Source organism: Saimiri boliviensis, chromosome 10, assembly GCF_048565385.1.
Source record: "Saimiri boliviensis isolate mSaiBol1 chromosome 10, mSaiBol1.pri, whole genome shotgun sequence".
NCBI lineage: Eukaryota > Metazoa > Chordata > Mammalia > Primates > Cebidae > Saimiri > Saimiri boliviensis.
Window position 1 is genome coordinate 112,755,171 of NC_133458.1, and position 16,727 is coordinate 112,771,897.

The following is a 16,727-nucleotide window of genomic DNA, read 5'->3' on the forward strand; positions in this document are numbered from 1 at the left end:
GCACTGTCTTCTGTGGCTAGACAGTCAGCAAGACAGATGCCTCTAGAATGAGCAATGGGGCCATCAGCAGACCTGCTGTAAGTAGACTTCGGCCACGTACCATTTATGACATGTCAGCCTTGGTGTTGGTCAGGGGCGTATTCTCTCTGTCAGACAACAAACCAGCCAGTCCATTTGCTAACTTAGTGAGAAGGAGCTGTGGACACCCTGGACCCTGAGGGTGGATCAGGTCACCCCTGCCCTGGAGAGATGTGTGTATGGGGAAGTGCCTGGAGGAGGGAAGGTGAGCAGCTGCTGCAGGTGGCCTCTAGCCAGTGGCTGATACCACACACTGGGCGCGAGGTGGCCATTTCCTGTGTTCTGACTGTATTCCGAATACCAAGAGAATCTTAAAAATTGCTTCCAGTAACAAGAGTAGAATGTTTTTCAGCATTGTGAAGGATACGGCGAAAGGGTCATGATTATAAGTAAATAGGGAAGTAGGGTGTGTATAGTAAATATGGTAATTAAGGGCCAGGGTGGGGCCCAGGAGAAGATGAAACTAAACTGCCATTGATCATCAGGGAATCAATTGGGGCCCGCGAGTGCACTGCTCTTCTGTTAGCAGAATGGGCTAGAGCGATGGGAGTAGATTAAGAGGAAGAGAGGACAGATTAACATAGGGTATAATTTTCAAACGTGACAGGAAAGCATTGTTATCGTACTCTTGTATTTTTCATTATATTTATTTTGTATTTACTCTTCTGTATCTTATTTTTGGAATCAGAAAAAATATATAATGAAAGTAGTGATTTTCAAAAACTGTTGTGGAGAGCTCCCTTGCCCTGTGTAGGGCCATTGGAAGTGCTATTCTCTGCCATCTTGGTCCGGCTCTGCCTGTTGTACAGACAGGAAACTCAGCAAGTTGTAGAAGGGGGCTGGAGCCAGAGTTGACAGATTGGCTGGTGTTGTAATTTTTAAAATTACTGGCTGTAGGGCACAGTGGCTCTGGCCTGTAATCCCTGCACTTCGGGAGGCCGAGACAGGTGAATCACTTCAGGCCAGGAATTTGAGACCAGCCTGGCTAACATGGTGAAACCCCATCTCTAATGAAAATACAAAAATCAGCTGGGCATGGTGGTGCATGCCTATAGTCCCAGCTACTCCAAAGGTTGAGGCAGGAGAATCGCTTGACCCTGGGAGGTGGAGGTTGCAGTGAGCCAAGACCACACCACTGCACTCCAGCCTGAGTGATGGAGTGAGACTCCATCTCAAAAAAAAGTTATAATAAAATGAAATGAAATTACTGGCTATAAATTATAAGTCACCTAAAATCTGTCTGAGCCTTAAAAATAACGAGCTAGAAGATTCATATTTGGGTTTTGGCTCTGTGAGTGCCGGTTTGGTGATGTTAGGCAAATCCCTTGACCCAACCCCTCTGAGCCATGCTTTCACCTTGCAGAATAGTTTTGGGTATCATTCAGTCTGCTGGGGTCTTATAACAAAATGCCACCAACTGGGGGCTTGAAGAACAGAAGTTTGTTTTCTCATAGTTTTGGAGGCTGGAGGTCCCAGACCAAGAAACTGGCAGATTCTCTGTCTGGTGAGGGCCTGCTTCCCCAGGTGTAGACAGCTGCTGGGCTCTCACATGGCCTTTCCTCTGTGGGCCTGCAGGGAAGGAGCCTCTGTGGGCCTGCAGGGAAGGAGTAACACCATCCCCACCACACTACGGACCCACCCTTTCAACCTCATTTAACCTTCATTACCTAGAGACCCCATGTCCAAATTCAGTCACGTTGGAGTTAGGGTCCAATATATGAATTTTGTGAGAATACAATTCCGTCCAAGTGTTAAAAGATGAGTGCAGAATACAGTTGTAAATTTAAAAACATCACACAGATGTAAGATAATGATAGTGTCCTCTCCTACAAGGCTTGACTCTGACTCCATTTGCAATGTAGGGGTTTTGAGAGTGGCATTGGACCCACAACCCATGATTTGTGCATCTCAGGCTGGAGTGCAGTGGTGTGATCATGGGTCACTGCAGCCTCGACTTCCCAGTCTCAGGTGATCCTCCCATTTTTGACTCCTAAGCAGCTGGGACTACAGGTGTATGCTACCACTCGTGGCTAATTATTTTCTTTTTGAGATGGAGTCTCGCACTGTCGCTCAGGCTGGAGTGCAGTGGCGCAATCTTGGCTCACTGCAGTCTCCGCCTCCTAGGTTCAAGCAATTCTCCTGCCTCAGCCTCCTGAGTAGCTGGGACTATAGGCACCAGCCACTGCATTCAGCTAATTTTTTTTTTTTTTTTTTTTTTTTCGAGAAGGAGTCTTGCTCTGTTGCCATTCTGGAGTGCAGTGGCTGGTGCCACCTCCTCCTGGTTTCAAACGATTCTTCTGCCTCAGCTTCCTGAGTAGCTGGGACTACAGGCACGTACCACCATGCCCAGCTAATTTTTGTACTTTTAGTAGAGACAGGGATTCACCATGTTGGCCAGGATGGTCTTGATCTCTTGACCTTGTGATCCACCCACATCAGCCTCCCAAAGTGCTGGGATTACAGGTGTGAGTCACCGTGCATGGCCCATGTTCAGCTGATTTTTATATGTTTAGTAGAGACTGGGTTTCCCTATGTTGGCCAGTCTGGTCTCAAACTCCTGGCCTCAAGTGATCCTCCTGTCTCAGCCTCCCATAGTGCTGGGATTACAGGTGTGAGCCACTGCACCTGGCTTTTTTTTTTTTTTTTTTTTTTTTTTGATATTTTTTGTAAAGATGGGGTTTCAATATGTTGCCCAGGCTGGTCTTGAACTCCTGGGCTCAAGGGACCCACCTGCTTTAGCCTCCCAAAGTGTTGGAATTACAAGTATGAGCTACTGCCTGGCCATGAAGTGCTTTAAGTAGTTCATTGACATGATTAAACAATAGAAGCGACTGGGCGAGGTGGCTCATGCCTGTAATCCCAGCACTTTGGGAGGCCAAGGTGGGCAGATCACAAGGTCAAGAGATCAAGACCATTCTGGGCCACATGGTGAAACCCCGTCTCTACTAAAAAATACAAAAATTAGCTGGGCATGGTGGCGTGTACCTGTAGTCCCAGCTACTCGGGAGGCTGAGGCAGAAGAATTGCTTGAAACCAGGAGGCAGAGGTTGCAGTGAGCCGAGACTGAGCCACTGCACTCCAGCCTGGCGCCTGGGAATGTTACTTAAGCTGTTCATTGTTCAATTATTGGATTGTTTTTTTCTCCCTGGTACCTAATAAGCAGTCTGTAAGGAGACATTTTAAGACTACACAAATATGTTGTTCTTCATCAATATTTTCTTTACAGTGAACATTCATTGATGTTTGTTCTTGCTTAAACCAGCCTTGACTGTGATGGTCGCAAAATGATGTTTTTTGAGTCGGGGCCTTGCTCTGTCACCGAGGCTGGAATGCAGTGGTGTAATCTCAGCTCGCTGCAGCCTCAACCTCCTGGGCACAATCTATCCTCCCACCTCAGCCTCCCAAGTAGCTGGGACTACAGGTGTGTGTGCCACCACACCCAGCTAATTTTTTATTTTTTGTTGAAACAGGGTTTTGCCATTTTGCCCAGGCTAGTCTTGAACTCCTGGGCTCAAGTGATCCTCCTGCTTTAGCCTCCCAAAATGCTGGGATTACAGGTTCGAGCACTGCACCCTGCTCTCAAATGATACTGTTCTGACTACAGCATCACGTTCTCATGTGAGCAAGAGAGCCTTCTCGTTCTTCCCACATATTTATTATCCATGTGAACTCACTAACAGCTGGTTTACAATGGTTTTGAGTCAGTTACTGTATTTATGTTTGTGCTCACATTGTCCTAGGTTTGGCCAGTGAGACTTCTTCAGGCTGGCTCCTGGGCACATCACGTTTTCGAGCATTTCTTTACTTTCCGAAATAAGACGCTCAGGCTCCTCCTGTTCTTTCCTTGCCCCAGCCATCATTCAGGATCTCCAAGGAGTCCTTGTTTCTTTTAGTGTGGAAGGTATTAAAGGGTGCAGGGCATGTCCATTGCCACAACAGTGTCTTTGCTTTTTGGCCCTTTTCTTGGACAGTTAGGAAATAGATGCATGAGTACACTCACACAGAGATAGTCTAGAGTCTAGACATCTGCACACCTACATCTACACATGTACACACACATGCACATAGCATGCATATGGAAATCACAGTTCACATGAGTGGCTCCAGTTCCATTGCACTCTGCAAGTTCTGCTGTAACTCTCCATTCTGTGTTTGTACATCCTTTCTTCAAAGTTTAGTTAGTTAGCACCCTGGCTCCTGGCACAATCAATACATTTACTCATTTGCTCATTCCTATGATACATCTAAAGTTTTTTTTTTGGAGATGGAGTTTCATTCTTGTCACCCAGGCTGGAGTGCAGTGGTGCAATCTCAGCTCACTGCAACTCTGCCTTCTGGGTTCAAGTGATTCCCCTGCCTTAGCCTCCCGAGTATCTGGGATTATAGCCACCTGCCACCACACCTGGCTCATTTTTGTATTTTTAGTAGAGACAGAGTTTTACCATGTTGGCCAGGCTAGTCTTGAGCTCCTGACCTCAGGTTATCCACCCACCTTGGACTTCCAAAGTGTTGGGATTGCAGGCGTGAGCCACCACGCAGGGCCTAAAATAGTTTATTCTTGGTTAGACTACAGTTATCATAGCTACTTAAAATAATTCAGGATCACCCCTTCCAGACCACAGTGTTAACTTTAGGTGAACATCCTAGATTTCTGAATATATACCTATAGAAAAATATATACAGTTTTATAAAATTGTAATCATACCGTGTATACATTTCTATAGCCTGACTTTTCACCAACTAATTAACATATTAGCATCTTTCCATAACATCTCATACAACATCTTTTTGTCCACAAGAGAAATCCATAGCATATTTTGTAACGACTGCAGAATAAGACCATAATTCAGTTATTGCACCTTGATTTTAAAAGGCATCAGTTTTTCGCTATTATATATAAAGGTGGCATCAACATCTTTGTAACTAAATCTTAATTATTTCCTTAGGATAGAAGTGGAAGTACTGGGCAAAGGGTATGTATATTTTTCTGTCTTTCTGAATGGCTGTATTTGTGCTCTGGCCAGCAGTTTTGGAGAGTGCTGGTTTTCTAGACCAATGTTTCCTAACTGTGGCTGCACATCAGAATCATTGAGGGTACTTTTAAAAGCAGTGATACCCAGGACCAGCTCCCAGAGATTCTGATTTCATGGATCTGGGGTGTGACCCAGGGTTTATAGTTTTTAAAAGCTCTCCAAGAGATTTTACATGCGGCCAGTTTGATAGGTGAAAGTGGTATTTCATTATTTTAATTATAATTTTCTTCTGAAATTGTTTCAGGCATTCAGATTTGGGAGAAGTAGCCCCAGAAATAAAAGCATCAGAGAGACGGACAGCTGTGGCCATTGCAGGTAAAGTTGGATGAATTGGATGTGGTCCCACTCTGGAGCTGAAGTATTTCTTCTGTCCCCTTGGAACTTGGGGTTCCAGCCCCTCCCTGGATTTGGGATTGTGCACCTCAAAAATGAATAAGCTTAAAGCTTTGCCTTTTATTTTTCCTTTTACAAGAAGATTCCATCTCAGGATCTTTTAAGCATTCCTCTTACATTCAAAATAGGGTTTTTGTTTGTTTTGTGGGGAACACTTTATTCTGGAAAATGGAGTAAGTGTTCCCAGGATTCAGTTAAACAGATGATTATTACACAATTTGACAGAAACACATTATCCCAGTTTTAGCATAACTGCCATTGTAGGTCATAGTTAAGGTGACTGTATAGTTTATCTTCTAAACAGGGCACTTCTAAGAGTGAAAGGGATGTAATGTTGGGAACAGGTATAAATTGGGATTGTCCCAGAGCACACTGGGGCTTGTAGTCTTCCTGGTTATGATCCATGTAGGCTGGTTTTTCTTTCTCTGAGGATTTGGGGGTGGGGCTGTCATACCACCCTTTGTAAATTCACCTTTAAGGTATGGTGGCCACACTCCAGATATCTTTAGTTCTCTTACTATCTCATTTTATTTTGTCTTATATTTTATGTTTTATGTTTTGAGACCGAGTTTCACCCTCATTGCTCAGGCTAGAGTGCAGTGGCTCTATCTCGGCTCACCACAAGTTTCACCTCCAGGTTTCAAGTGATTCTCCATCCTAAGCCTCCCAAGTAGCTGGGATTATAGGCATGCGCCACCACACATGACTAATTTTTCCATTTTTGGTAGAGATGGGGCTTCACCATGTTGCCAGGCTGATATTGAACTCCTGACCTCAGGTTATCCACCCCACCTGCCTTGGCCTCCCAAAGTGCTGGGATTATAGGCGTGAGCCTCCATGCCCAGCCAGTAACTCATTTTACATATATCTTTTATAAATTAGGTTCTTCTTAAAATGAATGTGCTAAAACAACAACAACAGTAACAAAAAAAACCTGTTTTAACTGCCAAAAAAACAAAGAATGTATTCTATTGGATAGTAATAGTGTTACACAAAAACAAAAATTCACAAAAATATGCAAATAAGTTTTGGTTAATCAAGTTTTATTTTAGGCTGGATACAGTGGCTCACACCTGTAATCCCAGCACTTTAGGGGCCAAGGCAAGAGGATCGCTTGAACCCAGGAGTTTGAGACTAGCCTACACAGCATAGTGAGACACTGTCTCTATAGAAAAAAATAACTATTTATTCAAACATTTTTTGAGCACTTACCGTGTACTGGCATTGTTGTAAGCACTGGGATATTGTAAATAATAGTAAATGAAAAGGCTCAAAGCCCTTCATGGAACTTAAATTCTGGAGGTAGACACCATTGGGATGATTGGCCAATTGGTTAAGGCTTATAGCAGAATTGGAATCAAGCAGTAATTGCCCAGAGCCCTTCAGTTTCTCTCCATCTAGAATTATGCCATTCAACACAGTAGCCACTAGGCACATCGTTTAAAATTCAACAGAATTAAAACTTCAGTTCCTAAGTACTCTAGCTATATTTGCTGAGCAGCCTGCCTGGCGAGCAGCTATAGCTTCAGCATTGCAGATGGAGAACTTCATCTTGGGAGGTTCCCTTAGAGAGCGTTGCTCTAGACGGATGGGAAAGAAAGCATGGGGATGGGGTGAGGAGAGGGAATGGCCTCATTGGATGCTTATTGTGAGCCAGGTTGTCTCAGTTAATTTTAACAATAACCTCTAAGGTACTTTTCAATCCCTGTTTCATTTGAGGAAACTGAGGCACAGAGACACTCTGGTTCTTCCCCAAGCTTTGATCTCTGTGTATCTCTCTACTGAATAAACCTCCAGTGGTTATTTTTTTACAGTTCTTCACGAGTTACATGAGTTTCTCTTGGGCATGTGCTTCATTTTAAAGACTGAAAGCAAGGTTTTAAGTTTATAGGATTAAAAACAAGTTGTATTAAAGTATACTATACAGGCCAGGTGCAGTGGCTCATGCATGTAATCCCAGCACTTTCGGAGGCCGAGGCAGGCAGATCACTTGAGGACAGCCAGCCTGACCAACGTGGTGAAATTCTGTCACTAAAAACACAACACTTAGTTGGGTTTGTGGTAGGCGCTTGTAGTCTTAGCTACTTGGGAGGCTGAGGCGGGAGAATTGTTTGAGCCTGGGAGGTGGAGGTTGCAGTGAGCCGAGATTGCACCACTGTACTCCAGCCTGGGCAACAGAGTGTCTTAAGAAAAAAAAAAAAAAAATAGTACACTATACATTCAGAAAAGTACTCAAATTAATAGCTTGAGAATTTTTCACAAACATGAACTTACCGATGCAAGCCAGAAACCATATCAGATAGCTGAAGAAAACCCGTGCCCCTCCTTCTAGTCACTTTACCTCGTCTGTCATTATTGCTAACTTCTGAAAGGATAGATTCGTTTTGCCTGGTTTATACTTTATATAATCACACTATAGAATGTATTTATCTTATTTAATTCTGAGGATTCTACTTGATAGCTCATTCTGTTTTTGTCTCACTCCATCACCCAGGCCGGAGTGCAGTGGTGGCCATCATAGCTCACTGCAGCCTTGACCTCCTGGCCTCAAGGGATTCTCCTGCCAGGTAGCTAAGACTACAGGTGTGAGCCACTGCGCCCAACTAATTTTTAAAAAATTTTTTTGTAGAGATAGGGTCTTGCTTTTGTGCCCAGGCTGGTCTCGAACTCCCGAACGCAAGCAATCCTCCCACCTTGCCCTCCCAAAGTGCTGTGATTACAGACCCTGAGCCACCCCACCTGGCCTGAAAATGGTTTTAATTGCCTTACTTGGAGCTCTCCAACAATGGGCTCGTAACAGTTCTTCCTGGGCTCACCATGGTGGTAGGGCCTGGCCTATACTCTGTCCTCATTTTCCATATGAGCCCGGTACTCCCACTGAGTCAGAGCTTATCTCATCCTTAGGTCAGTTCCTGCCCAACGTGAAGTATAGTAGAGACGTTGGCTCTTGGACCTGAGCCCTCTCTGGCCCCCCATGTTTGCTGCTTTGTGTCTTTTCTGGGAGCCCTGCTGCCTCGTCTTCCACATGTCCCACAATCTGCTGATGGCTACAGAACATCAGGCTCTCTCCCAACCCTAGTCAGTGGTTTCCTTAGTTTGGTACCCTCAGTCTTTGACTACCTTGTGCCTCCTTGACCTCATCCACCTGTTAAATCCACCTCAGGGCTATTTCCCACCCCCAAACAAGCAAGGCCCTTTCTTCTCTGGGTCTGGAGGTTACTCCTGACTCCAGCTTAAAACTGCTCTCAGAACCACCCCAACCCTATGTCTGGCATCTTTAGACTTTGCCGTTCTCGTCTCTAACCATTTTCTCTCCTCATGTGGCATTTTGGATTCCTTGGAAAATTTGTTCTGGTGTCTTTTCCTCACTTGAATAAAGTAATCTTTGGACTACTTGACATTGTGGTTGATGTGTGTGGATCTTGTGCCTTCTGATCTCATGCTTCCTGGACCCCCTTCTCTTTTTCCCTTTTTCTCTTTCCTGCTTTTCACATGTCCATCTCCCAGAGACATCATCAGAGAAGACAGTTCAAAATGTTCGGTTTATCCACCTGATTACGTGGAAATCATGAGAAAATGTTAAATCTGAAAACATCCGAATCTTCATTTATAAAGTTTTAAAAATAAACATTGTGGAACCCAGGTGTTACTTACACTTGGATCAAAGTCAAAATCGTCAAAACATGCGCTGAGAAGTCTTGCTCCTGCCTTCCCAAGCCTCTCGTTCTCTCCTTTATCTTCTGTGCTTGCAAGCAGATCTAGAGAGCTTTAGGTCTTCATTCATAGGTAAATATCTGACTAGCACTACATTAAACACATTCTGTAATTATGATATTAATGTTGATGGACACTTCGTGATGTTTGGAGACTTTGGACAAATAAGTTTACTTCTAAGTCACAACTCCCCCCCACTGTCTTTCCCTGTACCTCACGCCTGTGTATTTGTGCTCTGAAGTACATTTTAATTTTAAGTGATTACAAAAATTCCTTATGCTGAAATACAAATAACATTGATAAGAGGTGGTGAATTTTTAACTAGTCAAGGAATTTCTGTCAACTCACATTTTAAATAGTTTCTAAAAGCAAAGGTTAATCTATATACATTTTGTGGTTTATTCTTGTTGTATTTTGCCGAAGTTTAGAAAATTCTATGAAGATATATCCTAGAGCAAATCTGTATCTTGTGTGTAGCTGTTACTACTACCTTGTGATGTATTTTTTGCTGGCAAAACTACATTTACATAGGAAAAACTAAAACCAATAATAGCACTAAAACAGCCACCATATTGTCACTTGACATTTTTGGGGGGTTTTTTGGTGTTTTTTTTCTTTTTGAAACAGGGTCTTGCTCTAATGCACAGGCTGGAATCACAGCTCACTGCACCCTTGACCTCCCAGGCTCAAGTAATCCTCCTGCCTCAGCCTCAGCTGAGACCACAGGCTCCTGGCACCATGCCCAATTAATTTTTGTTTGTTTCTTTGTTTTTGAGACAGCCTCATTCTGTCACCTAGGCTTGAGTCCAGTGGCACGATCTCAGTTCACTGCAACCTCTGCCTCCTGGGTTCAAGCGATTCTTGTGTCTCAGCTTTCCAAGTGGCTGGAATTACAGGCATGCGCCACCACGCCCAGCTAATTTTTGTATTTTTTAGTAGAGACAGGGTTTCACCATGTTGGCCCAGGCTGGCTGGTCTCAAAATCCTGACCTCAGCCTCTCACAGTGCTGGGATTACAGGCATGAGCCACCACGCCTGGCCTAATTTTTTTTAAAAAAAGTCTTCGTAGACACAGGGTCTTGCTTTGTTGCCCAGACTGATCTCAAACTCTCCTGGACTCAAGCACTCCTGCTTCAGCCTCCCAAAGAGCTGGGGTCACAGGCATAAGCAACTGGAATTTTTGACAGAAAGGTGCTAACTTGCTGATGAAACTAAATGTATGTGGTTTCTTTTTTCTTCTAGATTTGGAATGGAGAGAAATGGAAGGAGATGATTGCGAGTTCCGTTACGGAGGTAGAAACTACATGATTTGGCAAACAGATTGGATTGGGGAGAGAGGGAGTGGGTAAAGTGACAGATAACCAGGATTTTATATTTAGAACACTTGGGAGAAGTTGCCATCTTGGTGAGAAAGGAGGGTTCTAGGTTTAGTTTCAATAATTTGTGTCAGCCAAGGGTGCGTTATTTGATTGACACCTCATTTTCCATTGCTTTTTCCATAGATGGTGCAAATGAGGCTCAGGACAATGATTTTCCAACAGGTAAGCATTTTCTCTGCCTTTCCTTTCTGTTTTGTGAAAGGGGGTTATCATCTAGACTGGCAGTTCCCCCACCTGACTGTATCAAGTCACCTGGGGAGGCAGAGCACTCAGGTTTAGGATGCCCTACTTCTGTATCATTAATGATATTACAGAAAAAAAAAAAAAAGCCCTAGGAAGCTTGCTATCCACGTAGAGTAACCAGGCCCCCCACCACCCAACATCTCACTTACTACCTGTAATAAGTTAGCATGTTTGGAGATGAAACGCAGAGATGTTTCATTTTTTAAGTTCCTGGAGTGATTCTAATGTATGGCCTGGTTTGGAAACTATTGATCTGGGCCACCGCCCTCATTTGCAGATCAAGATCCTGGGCCTAGAGCTTCCAAACAGCCTGCCAAGGGCCACACACTGGGCAGGGGTGTTTTGTCTTTTCCCCATTGCCTTTTACTACCATGCTACTTAAAAAATAAAACGTTCCATGTCTGGACAAGAAAAACAATGTTCCTGGTTTCATTTAGGCAAAGCTGGGAAACTTGAGTAGCACGTGTTTGGCTGCAGTGTGACTCTTCCCATGCAGTTCTTTTGTTTTTGTAACAAGTTCATAGGTCCTCTGTGTTCTGTAGGGCAGTCCTGTGGCCGCACTGCCCGTGGAACTCTCTGAGCCCAGTGTCCAGCACTATGACTCCTGCTGGTCGTATGGGAAGTGGTCTTGAATCCATCACTTGACTCTTGGGAAACAGGCAGAGGGCTGGGTCACCCGGTGTTTCCTTCGATGGTTTATCTAAGCATGTAAAGCAGCATTAGACACGTTGCTTCCTCTCTTGAGAAAGGAACTGGAAAAAAGCCTGCAGGGGAGTAGAATTTGTATTTGTTTCATGCATTAATATTTAAAGTGACCGGGAATGCGGTAGTTCACTCCTATAATCCCAGCACTTTGGGAGGCAGAGGCAGGCAGATCACTTGAGCCAGAGAGTTCAAGGCCAGCCTAGGCAACATGGCAAAACTCCTGTCTCTACAAAACATAAAAGCCTAGCCAAGCATAGTGTGGACCTGTAGTCCTAGCTCCTCAGAGGCTGAGATGGGTGGATCACTTGAGCCTGGGAGGTCAAGGCTAGAGTGAGCTGTGATCATACCACTGCATTCCAGCCTGGGTGACAGAGTGAGACACTGTCTCAAACAACAACAAATTTTAAGTGTACTAATTATATGCAGCATGAACATTAGCAAGGTGCTGGGCCAAGACCTGCAATGGTGGATGGAACCTTCAGAGGTAGCAATACTGTTCCAAGCTTCTAGCTTCTACGATTTTCCATTGTATAGGGTGATACTTGAGTATCTGCACAAATAAGTGCTCCCTTGCTAATAGTCTGCACTGAATATTTTAATACATTTAAAATTAAAAGCTACATTATAGCCAGGCACCATGGCTCACACCTATAATCCCAGCACTTTGGGAGGCCTAGGCAGGTGGATTGCTTGAGTTGGGGTTTGAGACCAGCCTAGGCAACATGGTGAAAACCCTTCTCTACAAAAAAAATACAAGGATTAGCTGGGTGTGATGGCACACACCTGTAGCCCAGCTACTTGGGAGGCAGAGGTGGGAGGATCTCTTGAGCCCAGGAGGTTGAGGCTACAACGAACCAAAATCATGCCACTGCACTACAGCCTGGGTAACAGAGTGAGACCCTGTGTAAAAAAAGAGAAAAAAAAAAAAAGAAAGAAAACCTGCATTATTGATCTCAGGTTTACAAAATGGTTGTGTAGCTATGATTGCTTTCTATGCTTAGTGATTTCTTTCTAGTTCCTTTAAAGTATTCTCTAACTTATTTGTAGAGGGAAATAAAAACAAAAACAAAACATTAACTAGAAAGCCAGAGGAGCAACTCAGTGATTATGCCTCCTGTGAGAACTTCCTGGTGACTCTGAGTAGCCCACAGAAGCAACACAATAGGGAGATGAGACCTGCATTCAGCTGCTAGGAGTTGCTGGGAGTCACATGCTGCTCACTGTAGCCAATTAATTTTGAGTTCAGTGTTAGATCTTACAGGTTTCTAGAAAGACCAGAAATCTGGCTTTTGCAAAAACTCATCCAGTTGTTAAATGTAGCTTCTCTATTTCTGTTCTTTTTTTTTTTAATGTCACACATACCTGTGGTTAGGTTGGTACCTATTGTACTTTGATGTTAGGGTTCCAGCCCTGCCTTGATCTCAGTTCAGCCTTGAGTGCACTCTGAGCCTCCTGTGCCTGCATCCTGCTCTCTAAAAGGGGTCATCACTGTCCTCCCCATCCTGCTGGGTTCTCCCTTACCAGCTCTTCCCTGGCCCCTAGCTCTGAAACACAGGGTGAGCACTTAACGTCTTCATTTCTTTCCACAGTGGAGAGAAGCAGGTTTCAAGAAATGCTGTCACTTTTGGGCCTAGAGACGTACCAGGTCCAGAAACTCAGTCTCCAGGACTCTCTGCAGATCAGTTTTGACAGCATGAAGAACTGGGCCCCTCAGGTTCCCAAAGACTTACCCTGGAATTTCCTCAGGAAGCTGCAGGCCCTCAATGCTGATGCCAGGAATACCACCATGGTGCTGGATGTGCTCCCAGATGCCAGGCCTGTGGAGAAGGAGAGCCAGATGGAAGAGGAGATCATCTACTGGGACCCAGCTGATGACCTTGCTGCCGACATTTATTCCTTTTCTGAGCTGCCCACCCCAGACACGCCAGTGAACCCCTTAGACCTTCTCTGTGCCCTGCTGCTCTCCTCAGACAGTTTTCTGCAACAAGAAATAGTGTTGAAAATGGCCCTCTGCCAGTTTGCACTCCCGCTCGTGTTGCCTGACTCGGAGAACCACTACCATACATTTCTGCTATGGGCCATGCGGGGCATGGTGAGGACATGGTGGTCCCAGCCCCCACGGGGCGTGGGGAGCTTCCGGGAAGACAGCGTGGTCTCGTCCAGGGTGCCCGCCTTCGCCTTTGTGCGCATGGATGTCAGTAGCAACTCCAAGTCTCAGCTTCTCAACGCCGTCCTCAGCGCAGGCCACAGGCAGTGGGACTGCTTCTGGCATCGGGACCTCCACTTGGGCACCAATGCCCGGGAGATTTCGGATGGGCTGGTAGAAATTTCCTGGTTTTTTCCCTGTGGAAAGGAGGACGTGGACGTTTTCCCGGAACCTGTGGCCTTTCTGAACCTGAGAGGCGACATCGGGTCTCACTGGCTGCAGTTTAAGCTCTTGACAGAAATCTCCTCCGCCGTGTTTATATTGACCGACAACATCAGTAAGAAGGAATACAAATTGCTGTACTCCATGAAGGAGTCCACCACAAAGTACTACTTCATCCTGAGTCCCTACCGTGGGAAACGCAACACAAACCTGAGGTTTCTGAATAAGTTGATTCCTGTGCTGAAAATAGACCACTCGCACGTCCTGGTGAAGGTCAGCAGCACCGACAGCGACAGCTTCGTGAAGAGGATCCGGGCCATCGTCGGGAACGTGTTGCGGGCGCCCTGCAGGCGGCTGTCTGTGGAGGACATGGCACACGTGGCCCGCAAGCTGGGCCTCAGGGTCGACGAGGACTGTGAGGAGTGCCAGAAGGCGAAAGACCGGATGGAGAGGATTACCCGGAAAATCAAGGACTCAGATGCCTACCGGAGGGATGAGCTGAGGCTGCAGGGGGACCCCTGGAGAAAGGCAGCCCAAGTGGAGAAGGAGTTCTGCCAGCTCCAGTGGGCCGTGGACCCCCCCGAGAAGCACAGGGCTGAGCTGAGGCGGCGGCTGCTAGAACTTCGAATGCAGCAGAACGGCCACGATCCCTCCTCGGGGGTGCAGGAGTTCATCTCGGGGATCAGCAGCCCCTCCCCGAGTGAGAAGCAGTACTTCCTGAGGTGGATGGAGTGGGGCTTGGCGAGGGTGGCCCAGCCGAGACTGAGACAGCCTCCGGAGACGCTTCTCACCCTGAGACCAAAGCACGGGGGCCCCACAGACTTGGGGGAGCCGCTCTGGCCTGAGCCCCTGGGGGTGGAACACTTCCTGCGGGAGATGGGCCAGTTTTACGAGGCCGAGAGCTGCCTCGTGGAGGCAGGAAGGCTGCCGGCAGGCCAGAGGCGTTTTGCCCACTTCCCCGGCTTGGCCTCGGAGCTGCTGCTGACAGGGCTGCCTCTGGAGCTGATCGACGGGAGCACCCTGAGCATGCCTGTCCGCTGGGTCACGGGGCTCCTGAAGGAGCTGCACACCCGACTGGAGAGACGCTCAAGGCTGGTGGTCCTGTCAGCCCTCGGGGTGCCGTGCACAGGCAAGTCCACGCTCCTCAACACCATGTTTGGGCTGCGGTTTGCCACAGGGAGGAGCTGTGGTCCTCGAGGAGCCTTCATGCAGCTCATCACAGTGGCCGAGGGCTTCAGCCAGGACCTGGGCTGTGACCACATCCTGGTGATAGACTCCGGGGGGTTGATAGGTGGGGCCTTGACCTCAGCTGGGGACAGGTTTGAGCTGGAGGCTTCCTTGGCCACCCTGCTCATGGGGCTGAGCAATGTCACCGTGATCAGCTTAGCTGAAACCAAGGACATTCCAGCAGCTATTCTGCATGCATTTCTGAGGCTGGAAAAAACGGGGCACATGCCCAACTACCAGTTTGTATACCAGAACCTTCATGATGTATCTGTTCCTGGCCCCAGGCCGAGAGACAAGAGACAGCTCCTAGATCCACCTGGTGACCTGAGCAGAGCTGCAGCCCAGATGGAGAAACAGGGTGACGGCTTCCGGGCGCTGGCAGGCCTGGCCTTCTGCGATCCTGAGAAGCAGCACATCTGGCACATCCCTGGCCTGTGGCACGGAGCACCTCCCATGGCCGCAGTGAGCTTGGCCTACAGTGAAGCCATATTTGAATTGAAGAGATGCCTACTGGAAAACATCAGGAATGGCCTGTCCAACCAAAACAAAAACATCCAGCAGCTCATTGAGCTGGTGAGACGGCTGTGAGTGTGCAGAGAAACCCGGGTCAGGTGTAGGAGGCTGCTGTGGGCAGCCCTGTCTGATGGGGCACCCATGTGGGGCTGTGCCCTGGTGCCTGAGAATGGCCGGCGCCCAATCGACATGAGAAGACAAGCAAAAGACAGAGGGTTTGGAGTCTCCTCAACAGTGTTAAGAGAGGAAGTGACTTCACAGACCAGCTCAGAGATGTTACCAGGAATATAACAGCCCCCAGGGTAGGGAGACAAGCAGAAGTTTGTTCTGTCTCAGCTCCTGTCAAGGATCCCGTGGGGTGGGCCCTCTGTACAGCTGCTCTCTGTCACTGGCCCCTGGAGTGGGAGCAGCGTCCTGAGTCACTACAGGTCCAGGCAGGCAGGTGGTCCCAGGACAGAGGTGGGGAAGTTGTCCTGAGAAAGCAGAGGTAGGCCTTGCTCCAGCCCAACCCAAGGGCCTCCAGTGGACCAGCATTCGAGATGTAAGTGCCGGTGGTGTGCAAGGCACTCCCACGGCACCGTATTTATTGACTGATCTGTGAAGCCTTCCCTGACCCCTGCCCAGGAAGAGTTCATTGGTCGCTCTGTTGTGCCCCACAGCACTTTGTTATACCTCTGCCACACACTTCACGCAGTGCGTTGTAACTCATGTGTTTACATGTGTGTTCCCCAGACTGTGAGCTCCTTGAGGGCAGGGACTGTACATTCTCCAGCTCTGTGTCCCCAGGGCCTGGCACATTGTAGACGCTTAATAAATGTCTGTTGAATGAATGAATGCACAAATGATAGTAATGGGCAGATTCTGCCCGTCTGTGCCTTAATTCTCCTGTTTTTCAAAGAAGAGAGCAGCATCTGTCTGAGGAAGAGGTATTTAAGGCAGTATCTGGAATGGTAGCCCAGATATGCCCCACTAAAAAAAGCCATCCTGTTCCCTCTCTTTAAGCCAGGAGCCATTCTTCAGCTGTTACTGGGGATCGAAACTAAATACCTTCACAGCAACTGAGGTCTTTCCATT

At 46.8% G+C, this 16,727-nt stretch overlaps 1 protein-coding gene across 3 annotated transcripts in view; it reads left to right on the top strand.

Annotated features, from left to right (window-relative positions):
* The window catches only part of URGCP (upregulator of cell proliferation), a 33,535-nt gene extending 17,040 nt beyond the window's left edge, over positions 1–16,495 (top strand). The window contains exons 2-6 of one of the 3 annotated variants that reach the window (XM_039462038.2): positions 5,030–5,051; positions 5,356–5,426; positions 10,461–10,511; positions 10,721–10,759; positions 13,135–16,495. In XM_039462038.2, the coding sequence (XP_039317972.1) occupies positions 10,478–10,511; positions 10,721–10,759; positions 13,135–15,728 (2,667 nt within the window). In that variant the 5' untranslated portion in view covers positions 5,030–5,051; positions 5,356–5,426; positions 10,461–10,477 and the 3' untranslated portion in view covers positions 15,729–16,495. Of the gene's footprint in view, positions 1–5,024; positions 5,052–5,355; positions 5,427–10,460; positions 10,512–10,720; positions 10,760–13,134 lie in introns of all 3 variants that reach the window. The other 2 variants (XM_039462036.2, XM_039462037.2) reach the window with 2 other exon arrangements.
* Positions 16,496–16,727: the final 232 nt, after the last annotated feature.